Source organism: Anopheles gambiae, chromosome 3 (genome assembly GCF_943734735.2).
Source record: "Anopheles gambiae chromosome 3, idAnoGambNW_F1_1, whole genome shotgun sequence".
Classification (NCBI taxonomy): Eukaryota; Metazoa; Arthropoda; class Insecta; order Diptera; family Culicidae; genus Anopheles; species Anopheles gambiae.
Window position 1 is genome coordinate 76,936,440 of NC_064602.1, and position 17,283 is coordinate 76,953,722.

Genomic DNA, 17,283 nt, shown 5'->3' on the forward strand with positions numbered 1-17,283 from the left:
ACGGGTAAGCGACAACTAAAACCAATAAAATAATTGCTTCACACGACGTAAAGTTACGGCAAAACAACGGAATCAATTTATTTTTATATACACGTCGCCACAATCGTGTGGCGTCGGGTCAGCCTTTCTTAAGGGCGGCTGCCGCTCTTCTGTCACGAACGGTCGGGCACGTTGTCTTGGGGAGTTTCTTAGTGCTGCTGCTGCTGATGCTGTCCGCTGCTCACCGTGCTCCGGAAACGATATCTGCGGTCCGGTGGTTCGCTTCGCAATCTGCGATGGCGAGTGTAAGTGAAACGATTCATCAACTATCATCGGATGGGGTAGCGGCCGCAGGTTCGATGTGAGATTCTGAAGAAAAAAAACTGTAAATCGACTGGAGATACATTTACAAACCTTGCAGAGAGAGAGAGAGAAAGAGAGAAGGAAAATGTCTTCGTATGCGTCTTTCGATTGACTAAGTTTAAAAATGGTTGGATTTATCGAGCTTAAACGTTCCTTGCTGAGGATGAGACTACAAATCATAACCCAAAGGATGATGTGTTGGACTTAATCTCTGGAATGTCCTTCCTGGTATTAAGCCTCTTTTTTGTTGTCGAGCAGCGTCGAAGCATGTCGAGCTTGAGACGCTGCATGACAGCGAGGTCGCCTACATCTCGTATAGCTCGTTGTTGTATCGGTTCATGCATACGGTGCCAAAGGTCCTTCTGAGCATCATCCTCTCAAACGCGGCTTAGAGGATTTTTTTCTGACGAGCCGTCAGATGGATAGGGTACATGTCTTAGTGACTTATGAGAGAACTGGTACTATAAAGGTTCAATATTGTTCCATCGCGACATCGCGTTCTTTGAGGTCAACTACTTTCACACGGCTTTAGAACGACAGGTTGGTAGCCAGCCTGAAGAGATGCGCTACATTATAACGATGTAAACTTATTTTTGACAAGTATAAAAATGATATAATAATAAATAACAATAAGGACATTCAGTTATTTCCTTTATGCTTTAAAATATCACAAAACAATCAAGGAAAAGGAAGAATTTATGCCACTCAGTAGGAACAAAATTCAAAATCCTACTCTGACCACGTGCTAATTCAAATTGCACTGGCAGCACTGCTGCTCGAACGATGGAATTTGAACGTTACAACTTCTACAGCCATTCGATGTCATACATGTCTGTCTCAATCAAATTATTCGCTATTAAAAGACTCGTTTTCTACTAACTTTACCCCAAGAACGCAATATTGTGAGTAATTTAAATGTATGAAAGATTTTCCGTTAAACTTCCACCCTTATTCGTGCAGCTACCTTTCGTTCGAGCAGTCCCGAAGAGCCTTTCAGCGAAAAAGCCGAACTTTGACAGCTTTCTAATGGTGAATGTTGACAGTGGATATGAAAACAAACAGAATCCAACTAGAATCACCCATATTGTTGATTCATTGCTCCCAAGCAGCTCGCCAGAGAAAAACCAAACAAAAATCATGTTCCATTAGCTGCAACTGTTCCAATGTAATCGTTACGCATTCACGCAACCATAATGCACACACATACTGCCAGCTGGCAAACCACCATCTCACCAGCGACCAGCGTCTTCGAACACCTTCCTCAGGTATGTGTGAGAGATATTGATGCGCCAGTAGTGTGAGGATGTGAAATTCGACACCACGAGTTCGATTTCAATATCGATATCGCGCGATAACAACAGCCCTTCTCGCTTATCGAACTCGCTGTCTCCTCAATCCTCCCAGGGCCAATCTTTATCGCGACCGCAGTACTACGGTGAGCAACGTTACCGCTGACGGGACGCAAGCCAGATAAGCCTCCCAGCCAGTTTGATAGTGCGCTTCACGATGGAAGGTAACGCGTCCATATATCCAAAAACGGTTTCGATTCCGATGGCAGGTGGCCTTCACTATCACTTTCTATCACTTTCCAGACATACCGAGCTACATTCCGGACATTCTCGAAAATCCGATTGTGCATTTTACGCAACGGTACGACTGGGACTGTGGGCTGGCATGCATTTTAATGGTTTTGGACCGTCGGCAGCGGCAAACCTTTCTGTCCCAGTTTCAGCAGATCTGCGACGAGGGTCAGTTTGGCAAAAGGTAGGTCACACAGCTAGCCCCTTTTTGTGTGCGTGTGTGTTGAGATAATTTCACATTTAAAATTGCTCACTTCAGCACATGGACAATTGATTTGTGTTACGTTTTGAAGGACTTCAATGTCCCGCACCGGTACCTCACGAAAACGATCGGTGCGAACCCGAACCATCGCGTTAACGATTACTACAAATCCTACACGCTGGTAAGCGGCTTTTCTCAATATGTGTGGTTGCGTACGCGTACAGCGAGTTGCTTATCTTTCCCAACACCGTAGGATATGCTGAGGGTAAATAACAAATTCCGCTACGCCGAGCAGAACGGGGTCGATGTGCGGCAGTGCACCGTCAACTATCGCTTCCTGATCGACCATCTCGGCACGTACGGCAACATCATACTGCTCATCAGTGCCTCCCTGCTGTACTGCGATCTGTGCAAGTTCAACAAGCTGCCTTGCGAAATACGGTAAGCGCAAGGCCTGCTAGATTGTATGCGTGAACAGTAACTAAAGCGTGGCTTCCTTTGCAGCTCCTGCCTAAGCATTACCCCGAGCTACATGGGACACTACATAGTGCTGTGCGGGTATAATAAAAAGCTGCAAAAGTTTATGTATCGCAATCCTGCCTGCAAAGACAGTAAGTAAAGCGGGAGAGCGGGTTTGCACGAGTCTTTTATGCATCTTAATTTTTTTTTTTTTTTTATGTTTCTCAGGGGTATGCTACATTCCGTATCAAGCATTGGACAAGGCCCGCAAAGCGAACGGCACGGATGAGGATATTATTCTACTGTATGACAAACCAACATGACAACATACACACCAACACCCACCACCAGCGGTCGAGCGGTTTTTGCAGACGATCGGGCTAAAAACTGGAAACCTGTTCTAGTCTGCAACGCAACGCGCAGCAATTGTTGACAAATATTATTTTTTTGTTTTATGTACCATTTACACGTCTCTATAAAATTTTACTTCGTTTAGAAACACTCACAACACACGTTTCCCACCTTCCCATCTCTTTCTTTCTCTAAGCCAAGTCGTAAAATCCTTCCGGTTGTATGTATGACTTCTCTAAATCCTGTTTATTTTGCTATCCTTCCGAAATGACGGGAGAAATATCTCGCTCTACCCACGCTCCCTAGAAGTGACGAAGGGGGGATGGGGGGAGAGAGCCGGCGTAACGTACGTTAAAGTATTAAAGCAAAACACGCCAAACACGTGTGCGTGCGGCGGCAGTCCCGGCGGAAGAAACGTCCCCGAAATTAAAACGAAACACCGCAACGCCTTCGACACGCACACGACGCTGACTCTCGGGGGGGTTTGTAAGTTAAAAGTATCGGCGTGAAGGGGGGGGGCGATGATGGATCCGTTAACTAAGAGATAATTTGTACACAAACTTTACAACAAACATGGGTTCTTCTTCGAAGGACAGTCTCTCTAAGGACGAAACAAAAAAAAAAACAAACAAAAAGCTAAACCGATAAGTGCTACCGGGAGGAATAAAACACGCTATCGTGACTAAGCATCTCTCTCGCTCTCTCTCTCAATCGTTTGAATGTCGTTCTTTGCGATCGATCTACTTTTATCACGACACCTTTGTCAGGGATCTTGTGTTCTCGTTTAAAGACGTACACCATCGCACGTCACAGCTTTCCAGAGAGAGGGGATGATGAATAAGTTGGTCAGGAGTCCGTCCGATAAACGTTCTTAAGTGTAAGGAAAATCTTCTAATCGGGCTCGGGTTCAATCGAACCCCAAAATCAGTACCGCGCGAACCGCCTATACAATAGTCGTGCCGTTTGTGTAGGAACCTTTTCCTCTCGCATATCGTGGAGGGTGTGAAGTTTTGTCAAATAACAACAAAAAGAACATGTACCGGGATGCGGCCAAACCCTACTTCGATCGGGACCTCCTGCTCTACTGTTCGTCAAAGATCACCTCGTCCACCTTCTCCGAATCGCTGGCCAGATCTTTGACCAGCTGCTCGACGCAGTTCTTTGGAATGAGCGTACCGACAATCTTGACGCCTTCCTTCGTCTTCAGCCGAATCACCTGCAGCCGGGACTGGTTGCCGATGCGGGCGGCCAGACTGTTCTCGACCCGCGCCCAGACCGCGAGTACCGAGCCGGACAGCACACTGTACGTACGTCGCCGCAAACCAATCTGTAATGGTGTAAAGAAAACGGTTTAATAAAGGTTCACCGAGAGAGCCACATGAACCACATTACCTCACATTCGTGACCGAGCGACACGTTCCGGCACTGGCCCTTCCAGTAGCTGTGCGAGCAGGTGTTTATCGACGCATCGTACAGCTGCGTCCAGTGCGGTTCCGCCTCGGTGCTGAGCACCTTCTTGTACTTCTTCTCCAGCTCGGCCAGCGTCTCGTGCTTAAACTGGAGGCCCGTGTTCGGGTGGTAGATCTGGAACAGGATCGCTTCCTTCTTGCCCTTCAACTCGCTGGCCCCCCCGCCGGCCGTTAGTGCCTTCTTCTTAGCCGGATTTTCGATCTCGATCGCCAGCACCACGTTGTACTTGCCGTTGCGCGGATGCTGCGAGATGTAGAAGCCTTCCTTTTCACCACCAAGCTCGGACCACCTACAAATGAGAGAAGGTACAAAAATATATTTTCATTTGATCGTTACTAGTAATGGGAAAAATGAAGTTTTCGTCGGAATCGATTCGGACTAGGTCTTAAATTTTCTGGAATCTATTCCGGAATCGGCTCTGGAATTGACTCCAGAATAAGCATTGGAATCAGAATCGGTTCCGGAATCGGGTCCGGAATCAGCTTCGGAATCAGAATCGTTTCCGTAATCGGTATCGGTTCCGAAATCGGAATCGGTTCCGTAATCGGTATCGGTTCCGGAATCGTTATTAGTTCCGGAATCGGTATCGGTTCTGGAATCGGTAGCGGTTCCGGTATCGATATCGGTTCCGGAATCGATATCGGTTTCGTTATCGATATCGGTTCCGTTATCGATATCGGTTCCGGAGTAAGTATCGGTTCCGAAGTCGGCATCGATTCCGGAGTCAATAACGGTTTCGGTTCCGGAATCTGTATCGTTTCCGAAATCGAAATCCGCTCTTGAATCGGCATCGATTCCAGAATCGGAATCGGCTCCGGAATTGATTCCAAAAACGGAATAGGAATCGAGCTCCATCACTAATTGCTACTAAAAAGAGTTTTACAAAGTTTACGCCCTTACTTGTCGATCGCTTCCTGCCAAATCATGCCACGCTCCACCTTCACCACGTGCAGCTCGGTTGGCGCAATGCCAGTCGCGTGCTTGCGCGCGAACCGAATCAGCTTGATGCGCGTGACGTTCTCTCCCGCTGCACCAAGATCTGTAGAACGAGACAAATCGACACCATTATTCCTCTGCTAGAGCTTACTAACCATATGGCTGGGTCATACGCACCCAATATCCCGAGATCGAACCGGCCCCGCTTTTTCGCCTGCTCGATCGTAGCCTCCAGCGTGTCGGTAAAGTACTTGAACAGCCGGTTCTGCAGCTCGACCGGCATGCCGAGGATGCGGTTCAGGAACTTGGAGATGTTGTTGTAGTCCTTGTCGAGGCTCAGGACGCCCGGCATCTGCTCGCTGTTCACGATCAGCCCGACGCCCACTAGCGCCCCCGCCACGTCCTTGAAAAAGTCGCCCCGATAGTCGGCGGGCGGTGGCACGATCGGCGACTCGTACCCCATGATCGTCTTCATCACCGACTCGAGCGCCGTCCGGCCGTACTTGTTGTCGATGTTGAACTGGGACAGGTCGCGCGTTTCCGTCGCCCGCCGGTCACCGTGCGTAAGCGCACCGAGCGATTCCAGCCGCTTAGCCACAGTCGAGGCGAACCGCCGCTCGCCGGCCAGATCGGAGATAAGGAACATGTACTCGGGTGCATTGACCTGGTTGGAACGGTGCGTACGGCCGAACTGCTGGATGGCCCGGTCGGCCGACCACGGCAGCTCGAGCGTGATGTGGACGCGCCGCCGCTGATTCCGCACCCGCCGGTCGCTCTGCAGCGAGATGCCGCTCGAGGCCGCCTCCGAGATGATGGCCACATCCTTCGACCCGTCCATGAACCGCTGCTTCTCGGTAATGTTGAGCGTCTCGAGCGGCACGTCCTGCTCCGACCGCGACTCGTACTGTATCGAACCGTCGTCGTTCTGCACGACGCGCCCCTTCCGGCCCGTCATTTCGGCCACATTTTCCGGCCCACCGAGCTCGTCGATCAGCTGGTCGAGCGTGTTGGCCGGCAGCCGGTCGCCCAACCGTTCAATCTTCGCCAGCAGCTCGTCCTTCATCTGGCAGGCGCGCTCGATCGCGTCCTTCGGCGGTGGACCGCCCGCCAGCTGGATCGAGAAGCCATTGCTCGACTGGATGGTGGTCGGTTTCGTGTCGGTCTGCTTCTTCGTCAGGTGGGCCTGTATTTTGTCCTGCGTGCTGATCGGTTTCTTCCGCCCCGTGCCCAGCGCTAGCGCTGCGGCGGACGAAACAGTCGCTGCCGCCGTTGTCGCCTGTGGTTTGCTCTTGCCTTTCGACTTCACCTTGCTCGTGGAGGAGGATGACTTCGTTTTGCTGCTCACCCACGGATCGTCGTCGTCGCTGCCCGACCCGGTGAAGAACGGATTGTACTCGTCGCTCTGGCTCGCCGCACTGTCGTAGTGGTCGTTGTCGCTTTCCTCCGGCTCGCTGTCGGACGGCTGGAAGTCGGATTCGTTCGAGCGACGGGGCGATGAGGCGGTCGACGATGCGTCCGACGACGAGCCTTCATCGTCTGACGAACCGTTGTTTCTCGAGCGCTTGGTCTTTGGCACGCCCGCCGTCTTACTGGCGGCTCCGGCTCGCTTTCGCTTCGCATCCCCGAGAGCCGTCCCTCCGGACGCGGGTGCCGTCGCCTTGCTGCGGGCAATATCTTGCAGTATACTGTCGAGCTGTGTGCGACCGTCCGCCAGCCCCAGCAACCGATTGATCCGACTCCGGTCCGGTGCGGGGAAGTGTTTCTCCACCAGCGACTGCAGCACACCCTTTGCCGTCGACACGAAATCGCTCAGCTCGCCATCGTCCCGCTCGAGCTGCTCCAGCGTGCGAGCCTCGCCGGTCGACTGCAACCCGATCACCACACACTTGCCATACTTGATGGCTTCCCGCGCAACCTTCACCGCGTGGTTCACCTTCGAGGCGATGCAGAGATACTTGAAGAAGCGCTGATGCGCCGACCAGAACTGGCCCCACATCGTCTTCTTCATGCGGCTCTCGGCATCGATCAGTTCTGCCGCTTCGGTAAACTTTTGCATCGCCTCCACCCACTGCGGAGGAGAAGAAATTCGGGGGGAAACAGTTAATTGTTGGACAAGTTTGCAAAATAAACGCAATAATTACCAGCTCCACTGACGCATCGTACACCTGCTTAAAGTCCTTCGTCAGTGGCACCTCCTCGATCTTGAACGTCACCCCGTGGAAGCTTAGCTGGCGCGCAATGTACATGCCACGCTGCTTCATGTCCATCGCAACGATCTCCATCGCTCCAACGCCACTGTGGAGAAAAAAAAACAGCAACCGCCAATGAGTGAAAAATAATAAAAATCAATCACCACAATCAATCAGCACCTACCGCTTCTCTACCGCCTGTATAAAATCGTTAAAGGACGGAAACGGTGTCCCCTGGCCCCAGATGCCCAACCGCACCATGTACGCCATGTTGCGCGGTTCCGATGCGCCGGTGGCAGAAGCGTACACGACCCGCGCCTTCGGCAGCTTGTTCTGCAGCTCCAGCGCGGTCAGGCCCGTTTTCGTCGGCTTGCTCGAGCCCACCGGGCAAAGGTTCTTCGCCTTGTGGCACTCGTCGAACACGATCACACCGTCAAAGTCGGGCCCGCACCACTGCAGCAGCTGCTTCAGCCGCGACTTGTACTTCCCAGCCGTGCTCTGCGACTCCCCGATCAGGGCCGAGTACGTGCCAAAGATGACGCCCTTCTTCACGTTGTGGTTGACCGTGGAGTTGATTTTGGCGTACTTAAGCTGTGGGAGAGGGAAAAATACAGTCCAATTAGTAATCGCAGATTAAGGAATTACTTTTTTTTCGGCGTCCAATCTTACCTTGTTAAGAGCAAGCACCTCAATCTTGCCGGCTCCAATGTCGCGCAAATCGCGCTCCGCATCGTACCGCAGATCGTTCGACACCGATATCCAGATCGACTTTTTGCGCCCCTTCAGATAGTTCTCGTAGATGATGCCGGCGATTGTACGACCCTTGCCGACACCCGCTCCGTCCCCGATCAGGAAGCCGGCCCTCGTCCCGTCCGGCAGTAGGTGGGCGTGTGCCTGGCTCGCGTACGTTATCGACTCGAGCTGAAGGGCGCTCAGCAACCCACCGTTGATCGTTTCGGGCGGAATCGACAGCTGATAGTAGACGTCACTCGGTTCGACCGATGATAGGGAGGCCGTTTCCACTACCGGGTCCGGATGCTTTTTGCCAATTTTCACTGTGAAAAGGGAATGAGAGAGAAGAAAAAAACATTAAAAACAAATTAGCACAAAATTTGATTATTCCTACTTACGCTTTGCCGGCCAATATTCGGCGTACGTTTCCGCCACACCCATCTCTTCATCTTCCGCTTCCTCCTCTTCGGGCATTTGGTTGAGTTGTAGCTGGCAAAAAAACGGTTAAAATTAATATTCTTCACATCAGAGACGCTTTGGAGGTTTTTTTTGGTATAAATTCAGCATCAATTCTTTTAATAGTACCTTGCTAGGATCTGCCATCACCATTTGCGAGAGCAGTTGCGTCGGTATGCCGCTGGTTAGGTAGTGCGGATTGGCCACCAGCATCGCCTGCAGGTTTTGCAGCATGAGCTGGTTTGTCATAATTTTGTTCACGCTGTCGGAGCCGATCGCACCGCTGCTACCGCCGCCGCCTATCGATGAGTTGCCACCGTACCCTCCAAGGCCAGACATTTCCACTGAGGATAGCAGAGTGCGAAAAAGAAAATCACGTTAAAGAAGTTTAATTATGCAATTATAAGTAGCCGCAAAACACTAATAAAAAAAGGATAATTAATTATAAACGAAATAACTTAACACTATAAACATCAAGCATAAATACGAAAATAATATATGGCTGGAAACACAAACGAGACGAAACCGAATAAGTAAATAAGTCTTCCAGAGACGAATAGAAATGTCCTGAATGTCTTGAGACCTAGCCAAACACAACTCTAGCAATGATCCAACAAAGGAAATACGACATGTCAATGTACTGCAAATGTCTTATATGCAATAGATATGCTCCGAACCAGGAACACATTGGATGAAGCGAAACGCGACAAGAACCCAATCACAATTCCATCTAATTATATACCAGAGATATTTGCAGAGATTAACATCTGCACAAGCACATAGAAGCTGACGTCTATTTTCCCTTGCCCCAGCGGACCGATTAGTAAGCTCCATCAGCAACAATTTGAATTCAATTACACAAATTATCCATTACAGAGGCACAAGTGGGTTTCAAATCTGTCAAATTATTTCCATTTTTTTGCACTGTACGGGATAAATGAATTTTTAATAAATGTCGCAGATTTATGTATTTTGAAGTGGAACAATTTCGATCGATAGTATCCAATCTGATTATATCAATATTCCCATAGCACCATGCAACGCCGCAGGTTATATTTCCCCAATATATCTCAATAATTGGGCCGGCCAGGTGGTACAGTCGTCAACTTGAACGACTTAACAACATAACCGTAATGAGTTCAACCCCTGAACGGACCGTGTCTCCATGCGTGTGTAGGACCTGACTGAACTACCCTGCTATGGGGGGAAAAACCAATAAGTCATGAAAAGCCAAGCCCAAGCCCACAAGTGGTACAAGCAAGCTTTTGACTGACCGACAACGATTGTTGTGCCAATGAAGAAGAAGAAGAAGAAGACACGGATCTTGTCATTCATTACTGAGAAGAACCATACATCAAAAGCAAAATGAAATTTTCTAGTTGATAAAATACAGTGAACCCTCTCTTATTTGACACCTCTCCAATTTGAAAAACCTCTCTTATTTGAACATTTTGCACAGTCCCTTGATTTCCAGTACATTTTTGTCCCTCTAATTTGGAAAACCTCTGAAATCTGTATCCCTCTTATTTGAGTATGGTGTTGCCATGGTTATTGAAAGATGTATGCTCAAATTAGCGATTCTGTTCGCAGTTTCCTATAGCAACAGTTAAGGCTGCATACTAAATGTTCTGTCTCTTTCTTGTCTTGTATGGACCTTTCATTCACTTTCAACCTCTGTAATTTGAAAACCCCTCTTATTCGACAGTCCCATCGCCTCTCAAATAAGAGAGGGTTCACTGTAACTTATAAACGTCTCAAATTCAAAATGAAGAAATTAGTAACCAAATAAACTGATTTCTGCCAAAGCATGCAACTAACCAACAGAAGACATTGCAATGATAGACACTACATGCGCTTCAGGAAGAAAACGATAACAAATCAATGTAAAATATCCTATGTTACCTTACCAAAAAGGGAAGGAATGAAACGAAACCAAAAATCGGACATCAAACGCAAAAAACACAGCTCAGGAAAAGAAAAAAAGCAGAACCATTTGGCTGCCGCCGCCGCACTACTGCCGCAAACGGGCGCCACTGGTGGTGGCCGGTGGCGGCGGTAACTTACTCTGCGCCAGCAGAGTGGCAATGCCGGGCGGATAGTAGCTGCCCAGCCCGCCCAGTATGCTGGTCGCTCCCGGGGGTACCGTGCCGGTGATCGGCGGTGCTGCTGCTGTTGTCGTCACCATCGACGTCGTCCCCGTCGTCATCATCGCTGCCGTTGCCTTCCCGATCGGTTTGCTGCTACCGCTGGGACCTTCGCCACCCAACCCAACCCAACGGTTACCACCGCCGGTCGACGAAGATGGACACGGTGCAGTAGCAGTAGAAGCAACTGTCGCCGACGCTGCATCGACACACACACGGACACACAAGATCGATGCCGGAAAATCGGACCGCGGAAGTAAATAATTTCATACGGAATCATGTCGGACAGATGCGGGAGGGGAATGATTGGAAGGGATGAGGGAGAAACATCCCCAAGTTGCACCGAAGCAGCGCAGGACACAAATAATTTATGCAACGGAAGCAGAGGTGGGGTGGGGGGGAATGTATCGCGTAAAGTGCGGGTGAAGAAGGTGATTAGGATTTATGTACCAACACACCAATACACGCACACAAGCGAGCAGCAGCGTGTACAAGACATTAGATGTCCGGTTGGCGCGTTATTTCCGCATCCAGATTCCAGGCAAACGGCGCGGCGGCGTGCGGAAGCGGAGAAAGGGTGGCAGATATTTGATAAGGAATATGGAACCGGACAGTGCGGGTGGAAGAGAACAAGAGACAAAAGACAAAAAGGCAAGTTAGCGAGGAGCAAGCAAGGGAGGCGTTGAAAAGAGCATGGCTAGAGCATCTTCTTCAAGCACCAACCAACCTAAGACATCGCGGCAACCCTGGGGGCAACATTTCCAATCGCCAAACAAGATTAATGCAGTAAAACAGGAAAGGATGTTGAGTCTTTCCTGCTACAAAACGCTTTTCTTTTGGCGGGAAATTTGACCCTGTGGTTGGTAGAGCATGCGGTCTTATTAATGCGCTCAAGTGACGTCACTTCCATGAGCCGCCTTTCTTTTCCGCCCTTGTGCCGCCGGCACACAACAGGCAACCCCCCCTTAATATACTAAGATTCTGTGAACGATTACACTACTCACCACTGCCCCCCGTGCCGGTACCGACCGGTCCGGTCAATCGCGAGCCGCCCGTTGGCTTCATGGCGGTGCCGATGGCGCCTGCCGTACGGTTGCCCGCGATCAAACCACCGCCGCTCGCCATCATCACGCCCGCTATCGAATCTTTGGAGGGTTGCTTAATGATAAAGTTACCGCCGGCCAGCTTGTTCAGAACCGGCGGCGCTGGCTGCACCTTCTGACCCGGTTGCTGCTGCTGCTGCTGCTTTGCATCGCTTTTGCTGCTAATGCCGGTTGCTGCCATGCCGAATCCGGTGCCCGCGACGGTCGATGTGCCTGCTGCCGCTTCCGTTTTGTACTTTTTCGTCAGCGTAGCAACCGTGGCCAGATCTTTGCCGCCGCCTGAAGAAAAAGATGAAAGAGCAAAGACAGTTTGTATTAGAAAACAACAACAAAAAAACAGCAAATAAAATAACGAATATTTTGAAACAGGAATTAAAGGTAACATTGGCACACACACACCGGAAACCGACATCGCGAATACCTTGGTGGCTGTGGTTGTCAACCGTTTTCGAACCTTCCCTGGTTCAGCGTCTTGCTAGCAGCGTCTTCTTGCACTGCCCCCGAAACCAGCGCGGAGCAAACAAACAGCACGGAACAGCAGATCGATAATTTTAGGCTCGGTCGGTCAAAAGCCAAAACGGACGCGGGGGAGAGAGTGTGAGCGAGAGAGAGAGAGCGAGAGATGCAAAACTTGGTGCGGTGCGATGGTAAACGACGAACCCGGGAGAGCCTTTCGCGCGCGCGTCCTGACACATGCGAGCTAATAATTCAACTGACGAACGCACAAATAACGAACCAACCCTTTACCGACCGACCAAGCCGTTAGAGCCAGAATGTGGCACACACACAAAAACACACACACACATAAACACACAAACATCAGCGCGCGAGTCATAGAGCCACAATTAGAACCGGGGGTGGGAGGGAGGAGGTGGGATGCTTCACGTCTTAGCGGCAGCGTTATTGCTTACCCCACCCAACCCACCCACCACCCACCACAGGGATGATGGTCCGCGGATACACACGCAGGACTCAATCATCGTTTTGAACGGAAAACGGTCGACACAGGACGATCCAGCGGGTGGATTGTGGGTGGATGGGTGAGTGCGGGCGGACGCCCAGTGGGTGGTGCTAGAATCGCGAACACAATTCCTCTATAGCCTAAGCAAAGGGGGGGGGGGGGAGAAGGGTGTGGGAAGGGAGGCGGGAATGAGGGAAACTTTCTCCTTACCCCTTACTAATCTCACCCTTCCCAACCTCATTCTGCCCAAACTGCTGCTGCTTCTTCTAGCAAAACGACAAGCAGCCCAACCTACCAGGAGAAACGGAGGGCCGTTGTGGTGGTGGCCACCCCCTCCTCTAGGCATGAGCGTGGGACGGAGAGAGAGAGCGACAGCGCGCACTACGGGAAACTTTAAAGCAAGAAATTGATGCCTACATTATGCAAAGAACAGGGTGCGAGGGTGGTAGGAAAGTTTAGAAAGGGGGTTAGTACACAGGACAGGGACGGGACTGCACGGGGTGGGAATCTTTTACCGAAAGGGGTTGTTCGGCATTCGCGTTCGGGTTGTTTGTTGCGAAGACGCTCCCGCACAGGTGGCGGTGGCGACGAACCCTTCCAGTTTCTTGGAACGTCGTCTTCATCGTCGCCCTCCGACCTGTGTGCGTGTGTGTGTGTGTGTGTGTTGGGGGGGGGGGGATGGAAAGGGGTTTTTGTTGTTCGTGAGAAATTCGCCAAACCGATCCGCCACAGCAACCAGCGCGGCGTTTCGGACAGCATCGGATGGGTCGCGGTCCCCTACTTGACGATGTCCTGCATGGATTTGGAGATGGATGGTTTGGAAGGGGAGGTGCAGTACAAAATTGAATCGATTCTCCTATGACTGCTTGTTTGTGTGTGTGTGTGTGTGTGTGTGGGTGCGTTCTGGTGGATAATAATATATACATAAGAACGTGTGGGGCTGAAGGAGATAATTTGGGTGGCCCGAAACGTTGCACCGGTCAAGTCCGCGCCGTATACAGCAGGCGGACGGGCGGATGTGGCTGTTCGGCTGCATGAATGCATCATATGCACTGGGCAGCCCAGGACAAATCCACAAGACCTACAACTCGGCCCCCCGGGGGGCTTCGTTGATTCGCAGGTCGGACCTGGTTAGTTATTAGCTCGTATTAGCGAGCTGATTTGAGATTTGTATCTTCCAACACCCCCGGGCCTGCTTTTTCGCTTCTCAGCCTGCCCCTGTGCCTGCATCCATCAAAGCAACAACCCCGTTTCACCACGGGATGTACATATACAATTAAATGCCGCTGCAGGATCGGCTGGTTGCCTCTTTGGTTCGACCAAGGCCTTTATCTCCCTCATGTCAAATGCTGCTGCCTCCTGATCGGGTCCGAAAATCTTGAATATTATTTACTCGTCACTACGCGGAAATCGCGAACAAAAAGCAGATCATTACCATTACCATCCTCCGCCGGGCAAGCATTTGTCAGCAAAACCTCCCAGTCATGGCAGCCATTTACTGGCGACTGCCCCCGCGCACGGGGTTCTACTGGCATGGGTTGGCTTTAAGTATATATTTACCTGGTACTTCAATCTCGTCCGGATCTTCGTCGTCGTCAAAGTCGGAATCGGTAGAATCGCCGCCGCCGCCGCCGCCGCGACTACCACCAACCTTCTCGTCGGCTTCCTCCTCCTCGTCATCGTCGTCTTCCTCCATGCCGTAGGAGGATTTCTTCATAGCCTGCAAAACAGCCCAACGAAAGAGGGGGGGGACAAGTTTAAATTATTACTTATCAGCGACAACGGAAGGACATTAAAAGCCGTTTAAATGGGAAATAAGTAAAATTTCGCTAGCGAAAGACTATTGTGCAGCAGCACATTGCTCATTAAATAATTAATTGTTCCCGCGTTCCCGCGATTCAAATTCTCCAAGGAATTTCCTACGACGGTACAATCTTACCCCAGGCTAACTCGATTAGATAGTTAATTAAATATACGATATATTATCGGAGGATTCAATTTAGCTAATATTATTCGAATGTACAAATTGTAATTCTTCTCTTGAAAATGCTCATTTCTGTTCCTTTTATCACATATTTTGAGTTCGAGGGAAAGTATCCAAACAATATTTATTTTTTATGTGCACAGATCAAACATTTAGATAATAATAGAAACGCTCCAAAGCGATTTATTTATGATTAAAATATTAAAAAAAAAAGATGAAATAATGAAAGTTTAATAAAATTATAGAAATTAAGATGTTTATTTTTACGTTAAGCATTTGCCAAAGATAACGTTACAGAAGCAATACAAAAAAAAAACTAAATTATCCAAAAATGATTAAACCAGACCCCCTGATCTTCCCACCACATGGCGATCGATGCGATTTAGCCGCTACCGGCATTGCCATTCATCATCGAAAAAGAAGAACGGAGGGGAAGAAGAAGAAAAACCACCCCAAAAATGTGTACCAAAAGCAAGGCAACAAAAACCACATGGCATGGCATGCTGCGCAACCTGTTTACTGTCGGCTCCACGTGTTTTCGAGCACGTTGTGATGATTGTGTGGTGGTGGTGGAGATGGCGCGAGCGGCACACGAGGGAAACGCAAAACCTTCCCTTTTCGTTGCCAGATTTGTCTTAAAAGTGTCCTTATTTTACAAAAAAAGTTTTCAGGTCTTTTTATCTTTTTTTTCAGCATGCGACACGAAATAACAGCAATATGTTCCTGTCGTTAATCTATCCCTACTTAGTTGCGCCTTTGCACTAATCATCAACATAAATCCTACTGCTTGCGAAATAAGAGCTGCTTATTGTGTCAGCTTTCCTCCTACTTAATTCGTCTTGGTGGCCGGGAGTTCCTATTCCAATCGTTATCCCCTCAAATCGATAGCATAAAAGCCACACCCATCCTCATGCAAAAGTCCTTTTCCTAATGCTCTATGTACAATTTACCCGAAACAGACCAATAATTCACCAAGGACATTCCAGGATAGCGAGCACGGCTGGGTTGCGAACATGCCGGCCCAATCTGTCCACGAATATTGAGCCTCCGCTCGTCCCCCACCCCTACCAGCAGCATGTTGTTCTGTCAAAATATGACATTCGCCGTCTCGCCCCCTTCGCTACGGGCCTCTTTTTTATGTTGTTGGTTATGTTATGCATTTTCTCTTCCTCCAGCCGGGGGCTCTGTTTTATTCTGACCCCCGATTGCATGTTTTTGTAATTGCTAACGTGCACGGCAACTTCTGCAATACACGGGATTAATACTGGCAAGGAGGGATGTTGTCTGCCACTGTTTTTGCACGCTCCCGAAATCCTCCCGAAAACTTGCCGGTCATGAGCTGCTGAAACTGACAGCAGCGTTGAAAGGCGCTACACCCAGACAGGGCGGGGGAAGTGGATATGTGATGATGACACTGCTTGGCAAGGATGTGTAAAAACCAAAACAAAAAATTACCATCCGATTCATAGCTGCTTCCTGCTGCTGCTGCTTCCTTCGGTCGGTTTTTTTCCTTTCACTGTCGCTTTTTTGCAAGCAAATTCCGCCACTAACGTTTGGTGGATTGGGTGGATGGAACAGTATTTCTCCCTGTAAACCTTGTTATTTTTTTCTCTCTTCCCGATCACTTGAATCCGCACACAAATGCACTATTCCTATCACGAGCTCACATCTGCACCGTCCGGAACCACCCCGAGCAGGGGAAAGGCTGCACACCACCTTATGCCGCAACGGCAGGCGACTGGTTTAGCAAACACGACTTGCGACGACAAATTCGCTTTTCCGCACCACAGGCCACATGAAAGTACGGTGCGGCCTGCCTGGATCACAACGCACGGCAAATTTTCGCAATCCACTTCCCGCACACACAGCACACTTGGATGTTACCAAACAATCAGGGAGTAGAGACTGTCGGGGTCATCAAGCCCCCCTCCGCTTTTGCACTGCGGCCTGTGTGTGTGAGAGTGTCGTAGTACCGGTGCGGAGACACTGTCCCCTTGTAACGCCGAACCGCAACGGAACACAAACTCCTTACCCCTCGCGCGCACACACACACACACACAATCGTTACGCACGTTCGTTCCGGAAGCGTTCCGGAAAGGGCTGGCGAGTATATTGGTTGGTACGTTCTTGCACGGGCAGTCGCCTTCGCTGTGTGCTCGCAGGAAACTAGAGCGGCACCGCAAGGGAGGCGAAGGTTTGCTGACCATGTGTGCGCGCCCTCCTCGTTGGATGACATTTTGGCTGACGTTTCTTTGCTTACACTGTCGGGTTGAATACTCACGCACCATCGCTCACGTACAGTAGCGTGCAAAAAAGGTGCACTACACGTTATTTGAAATTGAAATCTAAAATCTAATTTTAATGATTTGAGAAA

General features: G+C 49.8%; 2 protein-coding genes across 6 annotated transcripts; one reads left to right on the forward strand and one right to left on the reverse strand.

Annotated features, from left to right (window-relative positions):
* The first annotated feature begins 1,303 nt into the window (after window positions 1-1,303).
* LOC1270724 (protein GUCD1) lies at window positions 1,304-3,095 on the forward strand. Of its 2 annotated transcripts, none has more exons than XM_061655098.1 (7): window positions 1,304-1,607; window positions 1,747-1,855; window positions 1,935-2,106; window positions 2,182-2,305; window positions 2,378-2,565; window positions 2,629-2,735; window positions 2,812-3,095. In XM_061655098.1, exons 2-7 carry the CDS (start codon window positions 1,849-1,851, stop codon window positions 2,904-2,906), a joined length of 693 nt encoding a protein of 230 aa, XP_061511082.1. In that variant the 5' UTR covers window positions 1,304-1,607; window positions 1,747-1,848; the 3' UTR covers window positions 2,907-3,095. The 2 variants fall into 2 exon arrangements, with proteins under 2 accessions (XP_061511082.1, XP_061511081.1); XM_061655097.1 differs by having other exon boundaries at window positions 1,372-1,607; window positions 1,704-1,855.
* A 57-nt stretch (window positions 3,096-3,152) lies between these two features.
* On the reverse strand, window positions 3,153-17,114 carry LOC1270722 (protein strawberry notch). 4 transcript variants are annotated; one of them, XM_061655062.1, is made up of 13 exons: window positions 16,365-17,114; window positions 14,486-14,645; window positions 11,866-12,243; window positions 10,782-11,060; window positions 8,847-9,061; window positions 8,660-8,750; window positions 8,199-8,584; window positions 7,714-8,120; window positions 7,482-7,635; window positions 5,518-7,408; window positions 5,305-5,443; window positions 4,327-4,693; window positions 3,153-4,261 (listed from the first exon to the last, which is right to left on the reverse strand). In XM_061655062.1, exons 1-13 carry the CDS (start codon window positions 16,374-16,376, stop codon window positions 4,016-4,018), a joined length of 4,725 nt encoding a protein of 1,574 aa, XP_061511046.1. In that variant the 5' UTR covers window positions 16,377-17,114; the 3' UTR covers window positions 3,153-4,015. The 4 variants fall into 4 exon arrangements, with proteins under 4 accessions (XP_061511046.1, XP_061511050.1, XP_061511049.1 ...); XM_061655066.1 differs by lacking the exon at window positions 10,782-11,060 and having other exon boundaries at window positions 16,365-17,113; XM_061655065.1 differs by lacking the exons at window positions 14,486-14,645; window positions 16,365-17,114 and adding an exon at window positions 12,386-12,672.
* Between the last annotated feature and the right edge of the window lie 169 nt (window positions 17,115-17,283).